The sequence below is a fragment of the Lepisosteus platostomus genome, chromosome 3, assembly GCF_059453375.1.
Source record: "Lepisosteus platostomus isolate fLepPlt1 chromosome 3, fLepPlt1.hap1, whole genome shotgun sequence".
NCBI lineage: Eukaryota > Metazoa > Chordata > Actinopteri > Semionotiformes > Lepisosteidae > Lepisosteus > Lepisosteus platostomus.
Window position 1 is genome coordinate 55,463,990 of NC_142613.1, and position 15,312 is coordinate 55,479,301.

Here is a 15,312-nt window from a genome sequence, read left to right on the forward strand (position 1 = left end):
CTCCCCTCAGAAGCAAACTGCTCAAAGCAGATATTTGCCCCTTACAGCAATGCTTAACCACATCAACTATATGAACATTTATTTTTAATTTAAAATAAATTCTAAACTGCAATATATGGTGCTTAGCCACTTCTCTCAAAAATCAGGACTTTTTTTTGTTTTGGTAACTTATAGAAATGACGGTTTACCATCTACAATCCGTAAACTGTGTAAGTACAAACTAATGTTTGAACCAAAAGAAGTAATTTGTGTTGTCTTGTGCTGTGTACATGGGTCACTGTGATATTTCCTTCTGCTGCCTACTGTTGCTACTTTTGTGGGGAAAAAAAACAAGATGTTGGCAAATCTCTTTATGACTACCTCAACCTGATCCAGCAAAAACAAGCTCTTAAAAGAGCAAGAATGAACTATATTAAATAGCTGGAAACCGCAGGTGCTACTGCTTTTAATAATGGCTGTGATTTGTAACTTTGCTAATATTATGCTCAGCAAAAAAGATTTCAACATTTCCCATTACTAGAAGAAAGCCACAAAACCTAATATATTAGAGAAAGGTCAATGTACAAAATGCTTTGTTAATATTTTTTATTAAATAAATTACATAGTATTACATTGGTCAGACACAATATAAAAGCTTTTTATATATTAAAACATATTTTAAAAACAACAGTTAGCATATTTGTATTTTTGTTCAAAACTAATTTTGTTTGTAATTAATCACTTGACAATATAATGTGTAGAACCAATGCCAATATTGTATAAGGTTTGTATAATTAGCAGATTTTTTTCACCATAACTCAAAGTTTAAAATAATACATGGTAGTCAGAGAAAAATATTTTTCCAATCTGGATTTTACAAATTAGAATTAATGATTTGCCGCGTATACTACTTTTTCCTAATGGATGAAAAATAGTACGCAAAGGTAAACTGTGTTCTTCTGATTTATCAGAAATTAGACAAATACTTTACTTGACTTAATTAAAAGGATATGAAACAACAGAATTTTAAATAAACATAGGAAGTTTAATCTGCTAGAAACACATATTGTGAATTATGCCTGTCATCTCTCTATTAATTATAATTATACATATACAGTATGTGTACCATCATGATAAACAAACAACATACTTTATAAGAACATACTGTAAGGATACAAACAATAGGAGGCTATTCAGTCCATCTAGCCTTTCAGGTATTTAGTAGTTAATTGATTCCAAGATCTCATACAGCTGTTTCTTGAAATAAACTATAGTCCATCTTGGACAGTTCTTTTGCTGTTGCAGTATGAAAGAACTTTTTATTATTTATTTTAGTCTCCACTTGATTATTAATTTCTAATAGTCCTTTTTACCTGTGTACAATGCACAGTACTCTTTCTTTTTTTACCCAGGGTGCAAGGGAGCTGGAGCCTGTCCCAGCAAGCAATGGTGCAAGCAGGACACACACTGGACAGGACGCCAGTATATCGCAAGGCACACACAGACACAAACACACATCAGGGCCAGTTTTCCCAGATGCCAGGTAACCATCCTGTATGTCTTTGGAATGTGGGAGGAAATTGTTGTACCTGGAGAAAACCCATGGGAACACCAGGATACCATACAAACTCCACACTGAGAGCACCCCAGGAATCAAACCCAGGGCCCTGGTGATAAATACTGCACCACCGTGATGCTGTCTTTCTCTTTATGTCTGTCCTACTTATATTCTTGAACCATTTGGGATACTGTTTTGTGCGTCAAGTAAACCACTGTCATTTATTTCCCACAAATTTCATATCTATCTTATCCTATTTTACTTCTCTTAAATGGTGTCTACTTCATTTTAAGGTGACTTTTCTTGAAATTGTAATCTTTTGCGTTGGATGCAACTTAAACAGTTTAAAAATATACCTCAAAGCACACTATATTATGATTGCAGTTCCCTAATGGTTACCTGACCTCTTTTTGTCTCACTCTGTCTTTACTGCATGAAGAGAAAGAGATCTATACAAGCAATTCCTCTTGTACAGTAGGTGCTCTGAAAAACTGGGCAAGAAAACAGTCATTAACCATGTCTAACATTTCAGTTTCTACTGCTGGTTATTCCTATAGGTCTATCACAATCGATGCTGGAAAAGTTGTAGCTTCTCATAAATACAACTTACTATTATAATCAACATCTGAGTTTTGTGGTCTATAGCATATAACACTGTACCTTTGGAATATTTTTTTTATTAGCCTGGACCACATAGATTCAGAGACTCCAGATTCCTCTACCTTAAGTTCCTGAAGATGAATACTCTATTTGACATGTAGTGCTACACCTTTCTCCGTCTGTCTTTCCTATACCTATGGAATAAAGTGTATCCAATAATGATACATTCCTCTCCATCGTTTTTGGTCGGCTGGGTTTCTGTGATGCAATAACACCAACATCGCTGCTAATGTGGTCACTTCTTTCTCAGCTGATTTGTTTCTGATTTTAGGCAGAATCTGTAAAAAAAACGATAATGTTTTTCCCTTTGGTTCTTCCTTGGTCTTTGCTCCCCAAATATCTTCAATTTCTGTTATCTTTTGCCCCCCCCCCCCCATCTGAAAAAATGTTATTCAATTTTATAATTACCATTCAATACTCTTTGATATATTTCCAAGGCTTACTGGAAATCTGATTCATATTAGTAAAAAATAGTAAAAATATATTATGCATTATAATACAAAGTTTCTTGCACATTACTTACGGTACATACAAATTGAACTGCATAAACAGTAAAATAAACAAAACCGTTTATACGGCAAAGTGCCTCAGTGCGTATATACTGTATTTACAGTGTGTATATGTAGGGCAGATTAACATATTTGGTTACATCAATCATAGTTATATACAGAATAAGCTAAGACATATTAAAAGTTCAAAAGTTGTCAGTTTTGCCTTCTTCAGTCAATTGATTCAATCCAAGTTAGTCTTTTAAACATACAAGAGATTCATCAATTTAAATAAATTAAAAATGGGCCAAAAAATGTTTTAAAATGGTTTTCATGACAAAACATTAAATAAAAGCACCACAAAATTCAAACCCTATAAACAAACCATGCAGGGAAAATTCATCTTTTGACACAGGACAACAAAAAAAAGCTAAAAAAACTTCAATCATGCAAGCGAAATGTTGTCTTTTTTACTCTTAGTAAGTATCTTGACAAAAACTTCAACGACTAACATTTTACAAAATCCTTGGAAGAGAATATCATAGATCACTTAAGTTCCTCCGATCCCTGCACTGTCAACTGAAATACACTGTTAGCTAGAAAGTGATAAAAGTTTTAGTACCTTGCACTAGGCAAGGGAATGAAAATGTACAGTCAGTCACTATAATAACATCTGAAAAATTTGACAGTGATTTAGAATTGGGAGTTATTTTGGAAAAAAAATAGATTCCAGACAGAATTATCATATAATTATAACCATCATGTGTCATGATATTGAAATACATCTTCACTTATCAAAACCATAAAGATACCTATTTTTCTAGGAGGTTTGTGAATTTATCATTTACTTAACCTTTGAAAATGACTTATTGCCTCATAAATATGTCATATAAAATGTCCATTTCCAGTTTCTCCTACTTGCAACAGAGTAGATTATGGTAGAGTGAAAGCTGTCCCCCATATCATTAACTGACATGAATGCCATAAGCCTCTTGGAGTGTCATTCAAGATTTTCAATGTTTAGAGAGAGGGTAACATTAAAAATGTTAAAAATTACAATTAACTACAGTATACCTCAAAGACTAAGTAATTCTAAAAGGTTTTCATTTCAGTGACAGAGGAACACCCGAGATGGATTGATATATGACATAAATTACAATGTGAATGTGAAAAAAATAGAAGCATTTTGTGCTTTGCCTTAATGATTATTTTCTAAATGTGAACAACAAATGAAAGGAACAGATGGAAAATGAAATAAAATGAAAACAGACTGGAGACAAAATCAGACTTTAGATGAAAAGGAACACCCATCACCACACTGTCTGTTGGTTAAACATCTACAGCCTACTTTTCAGAGAAAAACAACTGGTCTAATTGACTGCTTCCTTTACAAAAACATTTTGTTTTACAATTAACATGCTAATCTGTTTTTGACAAACATATGTAGTTGTGCCACAGCTGCAATGCATTTAATTATAAAGGTGCCTGAAGAAATAATCCTAAAACGTATTTCTTTGTCATGCTCAGCCATTTCTGACAAATGCACTCTCTTTTCTGTGCTGACACTGAAAACAAAATAACTATTGTCTTGAGACTTCTACTACTGTGTTCATTATTATAGCAGAAAAATGATTTCCATCACAACTGATAATAGTTATAGTACACACAATCAAATGTAGAATTTAAAGAAGAATTATACCCAAGACAATATACAGAAATATAAAGCAACTCAAATGCTAGATGCTAACATATTAATTGTATTCATAAAATACAATAAAAAAGCATCACTTTCCAGAATTCCTATCTGAATCTCTGTCTACTGCTGTAACTATAATCTTTTTCTTAGTGCTATTATTCTTAGCTTCAGGAAGTCCTGAAAACAAAACTATACAGTTTATACACTGTACAGTACATGTATGTTAATATACACACTAAACAATCCATATATATATAGTACATTCACTATATCTTTCTCATCGAGTGCCATTTATTGAGCATTATTAACGCAAGGAACCGTTTGTACTGCAACGAATTACTGTACATTTTTGTGAAGTTTATAAACTAAGCTAATTCCAGGCTTCTTGCAGGACTTCTTGCAGGTTTAACAACTAAAAACAGAAGAGTAATGTAAAAAGTTAATTCAATACTATGAACACAATCCCTAAATTCTAATATCCTATGACATCAAATCAAGATATTATTCTTTAGTGTAAATCATAAAGGAAACAAACTTCATTTTCATTTTTTCCATACAGTAGGTGTGATTTTCACAACTGTCTGTGTTTGGCTATTCAGTCAGGATAATGAATATACTGTACATACAGTATATACAGTGACATGATAAGGTAAGAGCACCTCAGAGCAAAGCAACAACCACCTGATTTACCCACAAACAGAAGGGGAGTGCAAAGCCCTTGTTCTGTCTGAGCCAGCTTACCTACGCAGTCCACGCTGAAGAGGCTCACGGAGGCCGGCATGGTAGACTCATCCAGAGACTGCAGGCCTCGGAGCGCCAGCCTCACCATGGAGACTTTGAGGCTCTCGGGCAGGAATGAGAGTAGGAAGACAGGGACATACATGGCATACCGCAGTCTGCAGAGAACGGGCGTCATTAGCTTGCCTTGGGGGGAGTGGGCCATGCGTTCAATTGTTGGGAACAGGAGCACGGACTTTAGAACCTGAAGACGAGAAATAAAAGCAACACAGTTTTTTTCCCTCCAAGGAAACACAATGCTGCTAAACAGCTTACGCTTACCTATTATTACGAACGTCTGTAGCACTATTTCAAATGTAGAGACCTTCCTTTCTTTAAGTGAAGCAGGGTTTGTCATATACATTAATAAGTTGAAAGGTAATTACATGCTGCTTGGGATTCCAGAGTAGCTGCAGAGTGGTAGCTTAGCAGCATTCGAAACAAGCCTCAAATTCTACTGACATGTGCATCCGGATTGCTGGTGAACCCACTAGAGGGAGCTGTTTGGGAAAGGAATCTGACTGATGGGGATGACTCAGGAGGATACAAATACAGAGATGGTAATCCTTCAAAGCAAAGAATAAGAACAGCAGTATGAACTGAATGTAATACCTTGAGAAGGAAGCTACAACTTTGAAGGTTTACCAGGGAAGAATAAAATGACACCTTTCATTCAGAAATGACCTGATATCAGAATTTAAAACTCTTTCCCATGTGTCTGATATTTTCATTATTTTAAGAAATGGCATCAATTATACAACCAGTTCGATTTGTTGGAATGTCCTCTAGTCTTTGCTTGAGCATTCTTCAAGAATTATTTTGACACGACAATACATCATTATAATTAGTGGCAACATTATTATGTCTGTAAGTGCGTATAATTCAGTTTCTGGAAGGTTACAATAATCCTTCTCACACCGAAATACAAATTTATAAACCAAATACTACTACTAAACAAATTGAAGAAAAGAAATAGCAAGAGCATGCACATTTTCAATCATAATATGAATTAGTTTCTGTCCAAAAACGATTATAAATAAACTTGCAAGACAAATTTACCAATGAGATGGGAAAAAGTGTACAAAAGTATGTGCTAAGAGGCAGGAATTCAATTTTGATCATTTTTACCCTTTTTTATTGTTTGAGATGGCTTTTATGACTTAACATTAGTACCACAATTATTAGCATCACTAAGCTAGATATACATATGTACTCCACATACATACTGTATACAACACATTCTCCATAAAAATGCACTTTGCCATGCTAGACAACACATAAGTTGAAAAAGTATTTTGTTTCACTGAAACTGTACAGAATCTTCTCCAACAGAGGTCTGGACCAGAGTGCACACCCGAGCTAGAACACAGTGATCAGATTACAGGTGTGATGACTGCCACATAAGCCAGTATTACAGTAGGTTTCTCTTCATGACCTTGGCCAATGTCGAATTTTGGATATTTATTCTTGTAACCTTCTTCAACAGGACAGGACTAAATCAATCAACCCCTTGGGTGGATACATTTCCATAAGCAAAGTTTTCCACTGATTATCAGCCTCTTCACACCACCTCCCATGTTTTCCTTGATGATCCGACTTGTCCAGATTGGTTCTGGCCCAGTTTAATCTGCCTTTTGTGTGTTCAACGTCCAGCTGGGGTGTTTAAGAGTCAAGCTGGAACAGGGAGCACAGGAGTGAAAAAAAAATGATGGACCAGGGACAGTGATAAATCTGCCCGTTACTTTTAAGTTCACTTACAACAGCTGGAGGGCTGGTCTTGGGATTATGGCTTCTTATTTTCCAAATTTATATCTGGCACAAGTACTCTGTTGGCCTTCCTTGCCCTCCTCTGACTTGATGTTTTTTGAAAAATCTCGGTGTTTTCTCATTCTCAGTAAGGATCTTCAAAATAATTATCTTAAGGGGCACCCAAGCCATTAAATATGTGAATAACAAAGCTAACAACCAAATAAATCAAAATTAAGTTACTGAAGACTCTGATTTTTTTCTTTATAAAGGTTTATAAACAGTCTTCCAGAGACAAGTATTCCCCATATGTTATTCATTGTGTATTAAACTCAGAACAAATGCTGTCATCTTTTAACAAACAAAAATATATATCTTCTTTTTCCCTGCCTTACATGTAACAGGTTGATTTTCAATTTCTATGGAACATAAGAACACAAGTGTGAAGAGGCCATTCGGCCCATCCAGCTTATTTGGTAGTTTATAGTTAATCTCTATTTAAAAACAAGAACAGCAGGCACTTCTTTACCAAAACATCTGTTGGAGTATGGAACAAGCTCTCAATCCAAGCTGTTGAAGCCAATACCTGGCTTCTTTCAAGAAATGGCTGAATGAGACCCCTGGATCAATTAACTACTATTAAATAAGCTAGATGGGCCAAATGGCATCCTCTCATTCATAAGCTTCCTTATATTCTTATTTTCACAGTATCTGAGCTGGCCATTAAGTGGCTTTTTGGTTCCATTTTGGTGAAATTGATCCATGGATTTGGACTGCTGATATTGGCTGCAGAGGGCTGGAAATGATGGTTGGTAAAAGAAAAGATGGAACTAAAGGTGCATGATGTACATGCCAATGTCTGGACTATCCTGCAGCAGCACACAACTGCACGAGACATCAAGGAAATATCCCCCTGCAGTTCGTTAATCATTAGAGCATAATGAGGTGTCTTTAACTCATGAACTTTAAAGTTTTAAGTGTCACCACATACAAATTAAAAAAAAGTTCATAGTTTGTCCAATCTGTGTAATATCAAGAAAGGAAACTTTATTTCATTGGTTATTTTCAGGCTAATTAAACATTCACAGGGCCTTCTCTATTATGCATTCACTAAATTAGGATATTATGATTTAGAAAAGCACAGTAAAGGAAGAGGAAGTAAAGAGTATTACTTAAGCTTTGAGATATACAGTACCTTACCTTCTAAACTAAAAGGTTCAAGAAAATGATATTCTTCTAGAGGAAAACAGCCAGCCCTACTGAATTACACCCGCTTTGTTTAATTTCACTTAGGAAATATTAAACAACTACAGGACATCAGCGGCTGCTGAAATCATTTGTTCCACATAAATTAAATTTTATGCAAAAATGTTGGACTGTGAAGGATAGACAGCACAAAAACAAAAATACAGTGAGCTAGAACTAGATCACAATGGATAAAAATAATTCTAAACAGCTATTTTTAGTCATATACTAATTTTATCGTCTCTGTGCAATACTACACTTAAAGCATGCTCCCTTCAATGGGAATGAAAGAACAGCAGTTGTTTACCTGTCAAGTCTCACACTTACATTGATGTATTTCAGTGAGCTGCCGTAGCAGACTTTTATTTTTCATGTTTTTGCCCTTGCAGAAAGAAAACCCATCATCTGTCAGGTGAAACCGACCACATTTTTCAAAGATAACATAATAATGCACTTAATGGTGATCTACAGTGCAAATCTGACAGAATGTCACATTAATCAAAATTTCTCTTTCAGGCTGCATGTTAGAACTTGCAAACAAAATCTGTGAGGGTAGGGATATATGCTCTATTAACACAGCTGTGCCGAAAAGGCATCCAAGGTACCATAGACAATAAAGCAGACAAGACTTTCCTATGTTATTCGCTCATCAAAGTGGACACCTTGAGGCATCATCCTGACTGCTTTCAAACAACAATGTAGATAACGCTAAACCTACTGTATATGCCTGAACTCTCAGAAGAAACTAACATTACCACCTTCAATTGAATGTGAGCAAATGTATTGCATAAATTAAAAAACGAGACAGTAAAAGCTTGTCAACATTTTATGCAAGGCAATGTCTAGGTGTGTAATTACACAGATCAGAAAGAATGAGGTATTACGGTGCATATTTCACTCTTCTCCTGAGATACAAAAAATGAGCAACAGAGTGGGCAACAGAGCACAGTGCCCTTGCTAAGAGAGACAATGTACATACCCACCCTCTTCATAAACAGATCAACTCTTACCCTGAACTCCTGGTACATCAGGACATAGCCAATCATCCAGAGCTACGCTTGACATCCACAAGCTTTCTAGGAACACACAGCTATGCAGTCATCTTAGTGGGGACCACAGTACCTGCTGGTTTTCATTCCAGCCGAGCTATTAAACCACCGGTGCTAACTCATGTCTTAATTCATCAGCTTGCTTGCTTAACAGTTTTTGCAATCGGTCCATAGTTTAAAAAATACCCTATTTCAGTCATCCACCCATTTTCTAACCACTCTTCCAATTTGGGGTCGCAGGGGAACTGAAGCCTATCCCCTTTATTCAACGTACAAGACAGGATACACGTTGGATGGGACGCTAGTCCATCTCAGGGCAAACAGACACAGACACAAACACAAACACACACATGCTCACACTCACAGGTAAGGTTAAGTTTCCCAGAATCCAATTAAACTACCAGTATGTCTTGGGAATGAGGAAGGAAACTGGAGCACCTGGAGGAAACTAGAACTCAAGGAGAACATACAAACTCCATGCAGATAGCACTCCAGATGCAGAATTGAACCCAGGACCCTGGTGCACCAAGACAGCAATGCTAAGATCTGCTCCATCATGCCACTCTGTTTTAATCATACTGGCCCCAATCTATCCTTAGATGGACTTTTCTTCCTTAATGCTGACTAAACAACTCTTAATACCCAGGAAGGTTTACCTTGTGTTTCTCCAGGACCAGGGTTAAGAACCACTGTGTTAGTAAAATGGATGCAGAAAGGGTAGAAACTCAATTATACGTAAACTGTAGCAAACAAGAACCTGGTCACTGACACATCTATAGATCTACCTGGTTTCACAGTGCAAATTTTGAACTTTAGTAAACAACATTTGTACATCACATGGTAGGTGCGGTCTCTTACTTACCACAGTTAAGGACTTGCCCTTCTGCAGATGCTTTGAACTACAGCCCATGTGCCCCATCACCATCGATTGCCCAATTCAGTCCACAGGGGACTGGCAGAAACCTAATTAGCTATACCCAGCCATGCCTAGTAAAATGCTATATACAAGACGAGGAAGAGAATGAATGAGCACTGCACCTTTTTACAGGGCTGGAATAATGAGCAGTTTAAGAGGTATACAGGTGCACTATTCATGTGAAAAATTTAAACTAAAACATTACAATTTTAAGGCAGCAAAGTTAGGATTGCCGTCTTGCAATTTCTTGGGTTGCTATCTGTGTGAATTTTGCATTGTTCTTCCCATGTTCACATGGGTTTCCTCCTGTAGTCCGGACATGCTTGTAGATTAACTGGCTTCTGGTAAAATTGGCCGGGTGAGAGTGTGTGCGTGTTTGCGTCTGTGTGTGCCCTGCAATGGTCTTCCATCCCGTCCAGGGTGTTTCCGGCCTTGTACTCAATGCATCCTGGGATAGACTCCGGGCCAATGTGACCCAAAATTGAACTCAGAGAAGAGAGAAGGAATTAAAGTGCTCTAACACAGTCCTAATTGACTAGGCTTAGATGACCCGCAGAAGTTCACACATGAAGAACAAGGAGCTGGGAACAATCCCTACTTTCATCCCTCTCTTATGGACAACTAGCAGCTTTACAAAATAAATACATTAAAAAATGTTCAAAATGAATGTCTGCCTCAAAAATGAATGTTTTCTGAGACCAGAAGGAGCAGTTGACTTTTATGTGGGGCAACGTTCTTGTAGGACATGAACTGTTTCACAAATCCATGCATCTGTATAGCTTCATCCCTGCTGCCATCCACTTTTTGAAATGCTGTCAATTCTATGCAGGCTTGCATGTCTACAGAAGTACATTTAAAAAATATAGAAATGCTAAAAAAATCTGTAAAAGGCACAGTAAATGGCTAAGCCGATATGTGTGTGTGCGTGCGTGTGTGTGTGTGTGGGGGGGATGACATGTTTGAGAAATGAAAAAAGGGTGTGGAGAGACACAGATTAAAGGGAGAAAAAGAACATCCTAAGTAATTACGATAACTTCGTCTTATTTACAAGAAGATCTTGGCTAACAGCTCCTGTGGTGGAGTTTTGCAGAGGTGAAGGAATGCACGACATGGGACGCAGGTGATCTTTTGATGTGTGAAGCAGAAGCTTTGATGAGAAACAGTTCATCTCCAGTGGGCTCAAGAATGCAGCAAGAATGCAAGGGAAGTGGTCAGTCCTATGAAGGAAAGCCTCCTTGGCTAAGGGCTAAGAGAACAGCATGTGTAAAGTTATGCAAGAGTACAAAACATTTTTCGAAATCTTTTTTTCTCCCTCGAACGCATACTTCGGAAACAAAGCTTTTTCCTTGCTCATGTCACAAGAGCGCTTAAACTTCTTCCACTGTTATTTAGCATCTTGTTGCCGCTCACCAAAAGAAAGCAAATGAAGTATGAATGTCATAATAAAAGGGTCGATTTCTAAAGACCCAGGATATAAATATGACAAAAAAGGAATTTTAATGCTCTGCAGATGCTTTGTGGTGCTACAAAATGACAGACAGCACGAGGGTGTTTAGATGTTCCTCAACATCAGATGAACTCTGAGTCTCATTGAGCCAGGTTTGAACTGTGTGACACCACATTCCACTTGTCTGCAGCGATAGAAGCTTGCCATTAATACGCAGGCGAGCCAAGGCCACCAGTAGCTTCTGGTACCTAATGTCCTTGTTTGCCTCAGAAATGGTTGTTTTCTGAGACCAAGAGAAGAAGTAGAGTTTTCTGTGGAGCTACCCTCCTGTAGGTCATATACTATTTCATGAATTCATGTGTCTCTGTAGCTTCATCCCTGCTGCCATCCACATTTTTAATGCTGTCATTTCTGGGCAGGTTGGCATATCTATGAAAATTATTAATATACATTTCCATTTCATTAACCACCACTTAACATCTTTTTGACGACAGTCCTGTTTAAATGTGAGTTTTGTCTTGTAGTGCCTCCTTCATTCATCCAAGCACAGTAGTGCTTGTCATGACTGACATTTGGCAGGACAACTAAGTAAAACGATAGACAATGTTTTTGTGAATGATTTACAGTTGCAGTCAACTTTCCACATTTTTATAGTTGTTACATGCTCTGAGTTCATAAGTAACATTTTATTTGAGAGGATAACACACATATGTGACCCAGCTAGGGGGCTGAATTAACATCTTTATGAACTTCACAGGAACTAACAAAGCACACGAGTGTAAAAAAAAAATGTGTTCATGTTTGCCATTTTAGACACTTTCATAATGTACATCTCTACTGAATGAATGTAGGGTGGATTCATCGCTAGGAATTTTGTTCTGATCACAAAAATGGGGGATGAGCTAATAACTTAAATGCTCAAGGGATTCACTATAATTTGAAGAGGTTATAAGAGACAGCAAACAGTCATTCTGTCATTACAGAATCTCTAAGCAATTTCTCTCTACTTAAAAAGGAAAAAAAAAGTTTGATCTCACAAATGAAATACTTGATGGCTCTCTTGAAGAAAAAATACAGAAAAATGGTTCTCAAACACTGTAACATGATAAGAACTTGCAAATGAATGATTAACAAAGCAAGCGACAGCAAAAGTAGAGCTAAAAAACAAATTATGTAGCTTTGTGATATGATCCTTTTGCCATTAGAAATAAGTGGAACATTAAATGGAAAGTCTGATGCAAGGATCACAACAATTTTTCTTATAAAAAAGTTATTTCCAGATTTCCTATATTATTTAAAAAATATATATTTTTTCCTAATGAATGAAATAGAACTCAAAGTTATAGATAGCATAATTGCTTAACACATTCATATTCAAAACTGAATAAACCTTTTTACCTGAAAGACCTTGACTGCACTGTTTCATATATTTCACAGGCACATAGAGGTTATAAAAACTGCCTGAGCTGTTCCCTAAGGAACTTTGATTATCTTCATTCTGTTAGTTCTCAAACAGAGCTACAATATTCCCTCTCAGTAGAGTGGTCTGCAGTTTATTGTTAATTCCATTTTATACATTTTACTTGACTTTTACTAGAATGTTAGACTCTACGTTTGCAGCCTGCTCTTTAATTAAAAAGCCGAAAGGAATTTGTTTAAGGCAATCTGCACTATGTTTACAAAAAGTAGCCTAATTCAAACTAGTAGTTATTTTAATAATAAAATACCAGCTGTAGCAACAAAGTAAATAGGATTAAAATATTATTTATATATACACATAACAGGTATGCCTTTAAGGAAACCTTTAGGGAAAAAAAACATTTTATTCTCAATTCATCATTGCCATAGGCAAAACATTTATTGTCCTGAAATATATAAAGAATCCATTAGTCACATTTATTATATTAAGAGGCAGTTTAAAGTTACAGCACAGTTTTATAGATGTTCGGTGAAAGGAAATTCTGATCTTATTTTACCAATTTGTGGATGCTTGTCAAGAACTCCAGTGACTTTTCGGCTTTTTGTGACAAATTTGATAGAGATATTTTATGAAGACCTATAACTTCAGATTCTGAATAACATCACTTGCACGATGCAGCATATAGGTATGTGAATTTTTCATTCAAAATATTAGTGATTAAGGATGCCATTGACATTTAACAATTACTTGGTCAGTGAATCACCCAACCTGACAAAGTCAATTATTCTGTACAAGGGTGTTCTACTATAAATGACCCAATATCGTAAATAAAAGATATTTGCAACAGGCAGCGATCTGGCCTTATTGCCCAATCTCATCACATCTCAGAATCTAAGGAAAACTGGGCCTGGCCAGTACTGGGAGATAAATCTCTATCTAAAACAGGTTCCTGCAGAAAGTGGCATTATTGGACGCAGTGCTGTATAAGGTGTCATTCTTTGGGAAAGATATTAACTTGAAGTACTGACTTCTTTTTATTAATGAAGCCATGGAACTATTGTTAATTTTACCATTGTGTGCTGTCCAACTTTCTTCCAAAACTTAGTGAAGTGGTTTTTCACTTCTTTACCCGATTTGCTGTGTAGGTGTGCATTCTAGAATTCACAAGTGGATAATGTTATGAAAGTTATTAACTAAACATTAAATGCTGATTCAATTGACCATGGAAAAATACCAATACTAAAATGCAATTTTGTCCACTGTATATTTTGCAAGCTGCAAGCTCCTGTATATAAATCAACTCCTGTTGGAAACCCACTGAAACTGATGCTAAAACATCTATGCAATGGAAATTTGATCTGTTCCAGCATATTATTAACTCATTAACCACATAAATTGATGACTGCATATTCTGGGCAATTAAGAACTTAAGGTGCACTGCAACCAGCTGTATAATGAACTTTGGGTTTATAAAATAAAAGACTGTCATATTCTATCAATATTGTCCTTTAGCTCCTCATAGAAGTATTTAATTACCCAGTACAACAGATCAAAAGGAAACATAAATTTCCCTGTACAATGTCCTGGAAAAATATGCTTAAAGATTGTTAATATGACTTTTATAATACTACATATAACAAAAGTATATTATATGTGGTATTATAAAATTGATGGCAAACACAGAGAAACTGAAAACAAACAGCTGTAAGAACTGCTCACTTCAATATTAGGGATTTCATGATGGACAGACATACCACACCCAGTGTAATTTGGAAAATACTTTAAAGCAGAAGCTCAGCAGATGTACAGCAAATTGCATGACTGTTAAAAAGGGCGTACTGAAAGAAAATAAACACCTTACTGTCTACGAAGCAGTGTGTTTATAAGCCTATGATCTATAAACAATTCTCATCATACATGGTGTTAGAACAGGTAATAGTGCCAAATAATTAAAATTGGGTTGGGTAAGGGTATCCCACTGGAGCAGAAAATGATCCCAAAAGGTAAGGAGCTTAGTGATGTTGGGTGGATATTTATGTTCGAAAGCTGTTAGGATTCAAGTTTCTTCCTTAGAAAGAAGTCTGGCAGGCCTAAATGAAATGTCCAATATCATTATCTAAAGGGCAGATTTAAAGCAAAGACCTCAGCACAGGAAATTCTGAACTGTGAGAGATTCGAGATCCAACAGAAAATTAAAACGGTAGTAAACTGATCAAACATTTTTGAAAAGCTTATTAAAAAATGACAAGAAATGCCAACTATTACACATACATTTTAATTAATGAAATTGACCATGATGGTATTTGGTATTCGTATCTGTCAAGTCTCTAA

The 15,312-nt window shown here is 36.2% G+C and overlaps 1 protein-coding gene across 3 annotated transcripts in view; it reads right to left on the reverse strand.

Moving 5' to 3' along the window:
* Positions 1–15,312, reverse strand: part of ldah (lipid droplet associated hydrolase) — a 110,985-nt gene that overhangs the window by 20,738 nt on the left and 74,935 nt on the right. For all 3 annotated transcript variants that reach the window (XM_088626139.1, XM_088626142.1, XM_088626140.1), the window contains exon 6: positions 5,123–5,363. In XM_088626139.1, the coding sequence (XP_088482265.1) occupies positions 5,123–5,363 (241 nt within the window). The remainder of the gene's footprint in view (positions 1–5,122; positions 5,364–15,312) is intronic.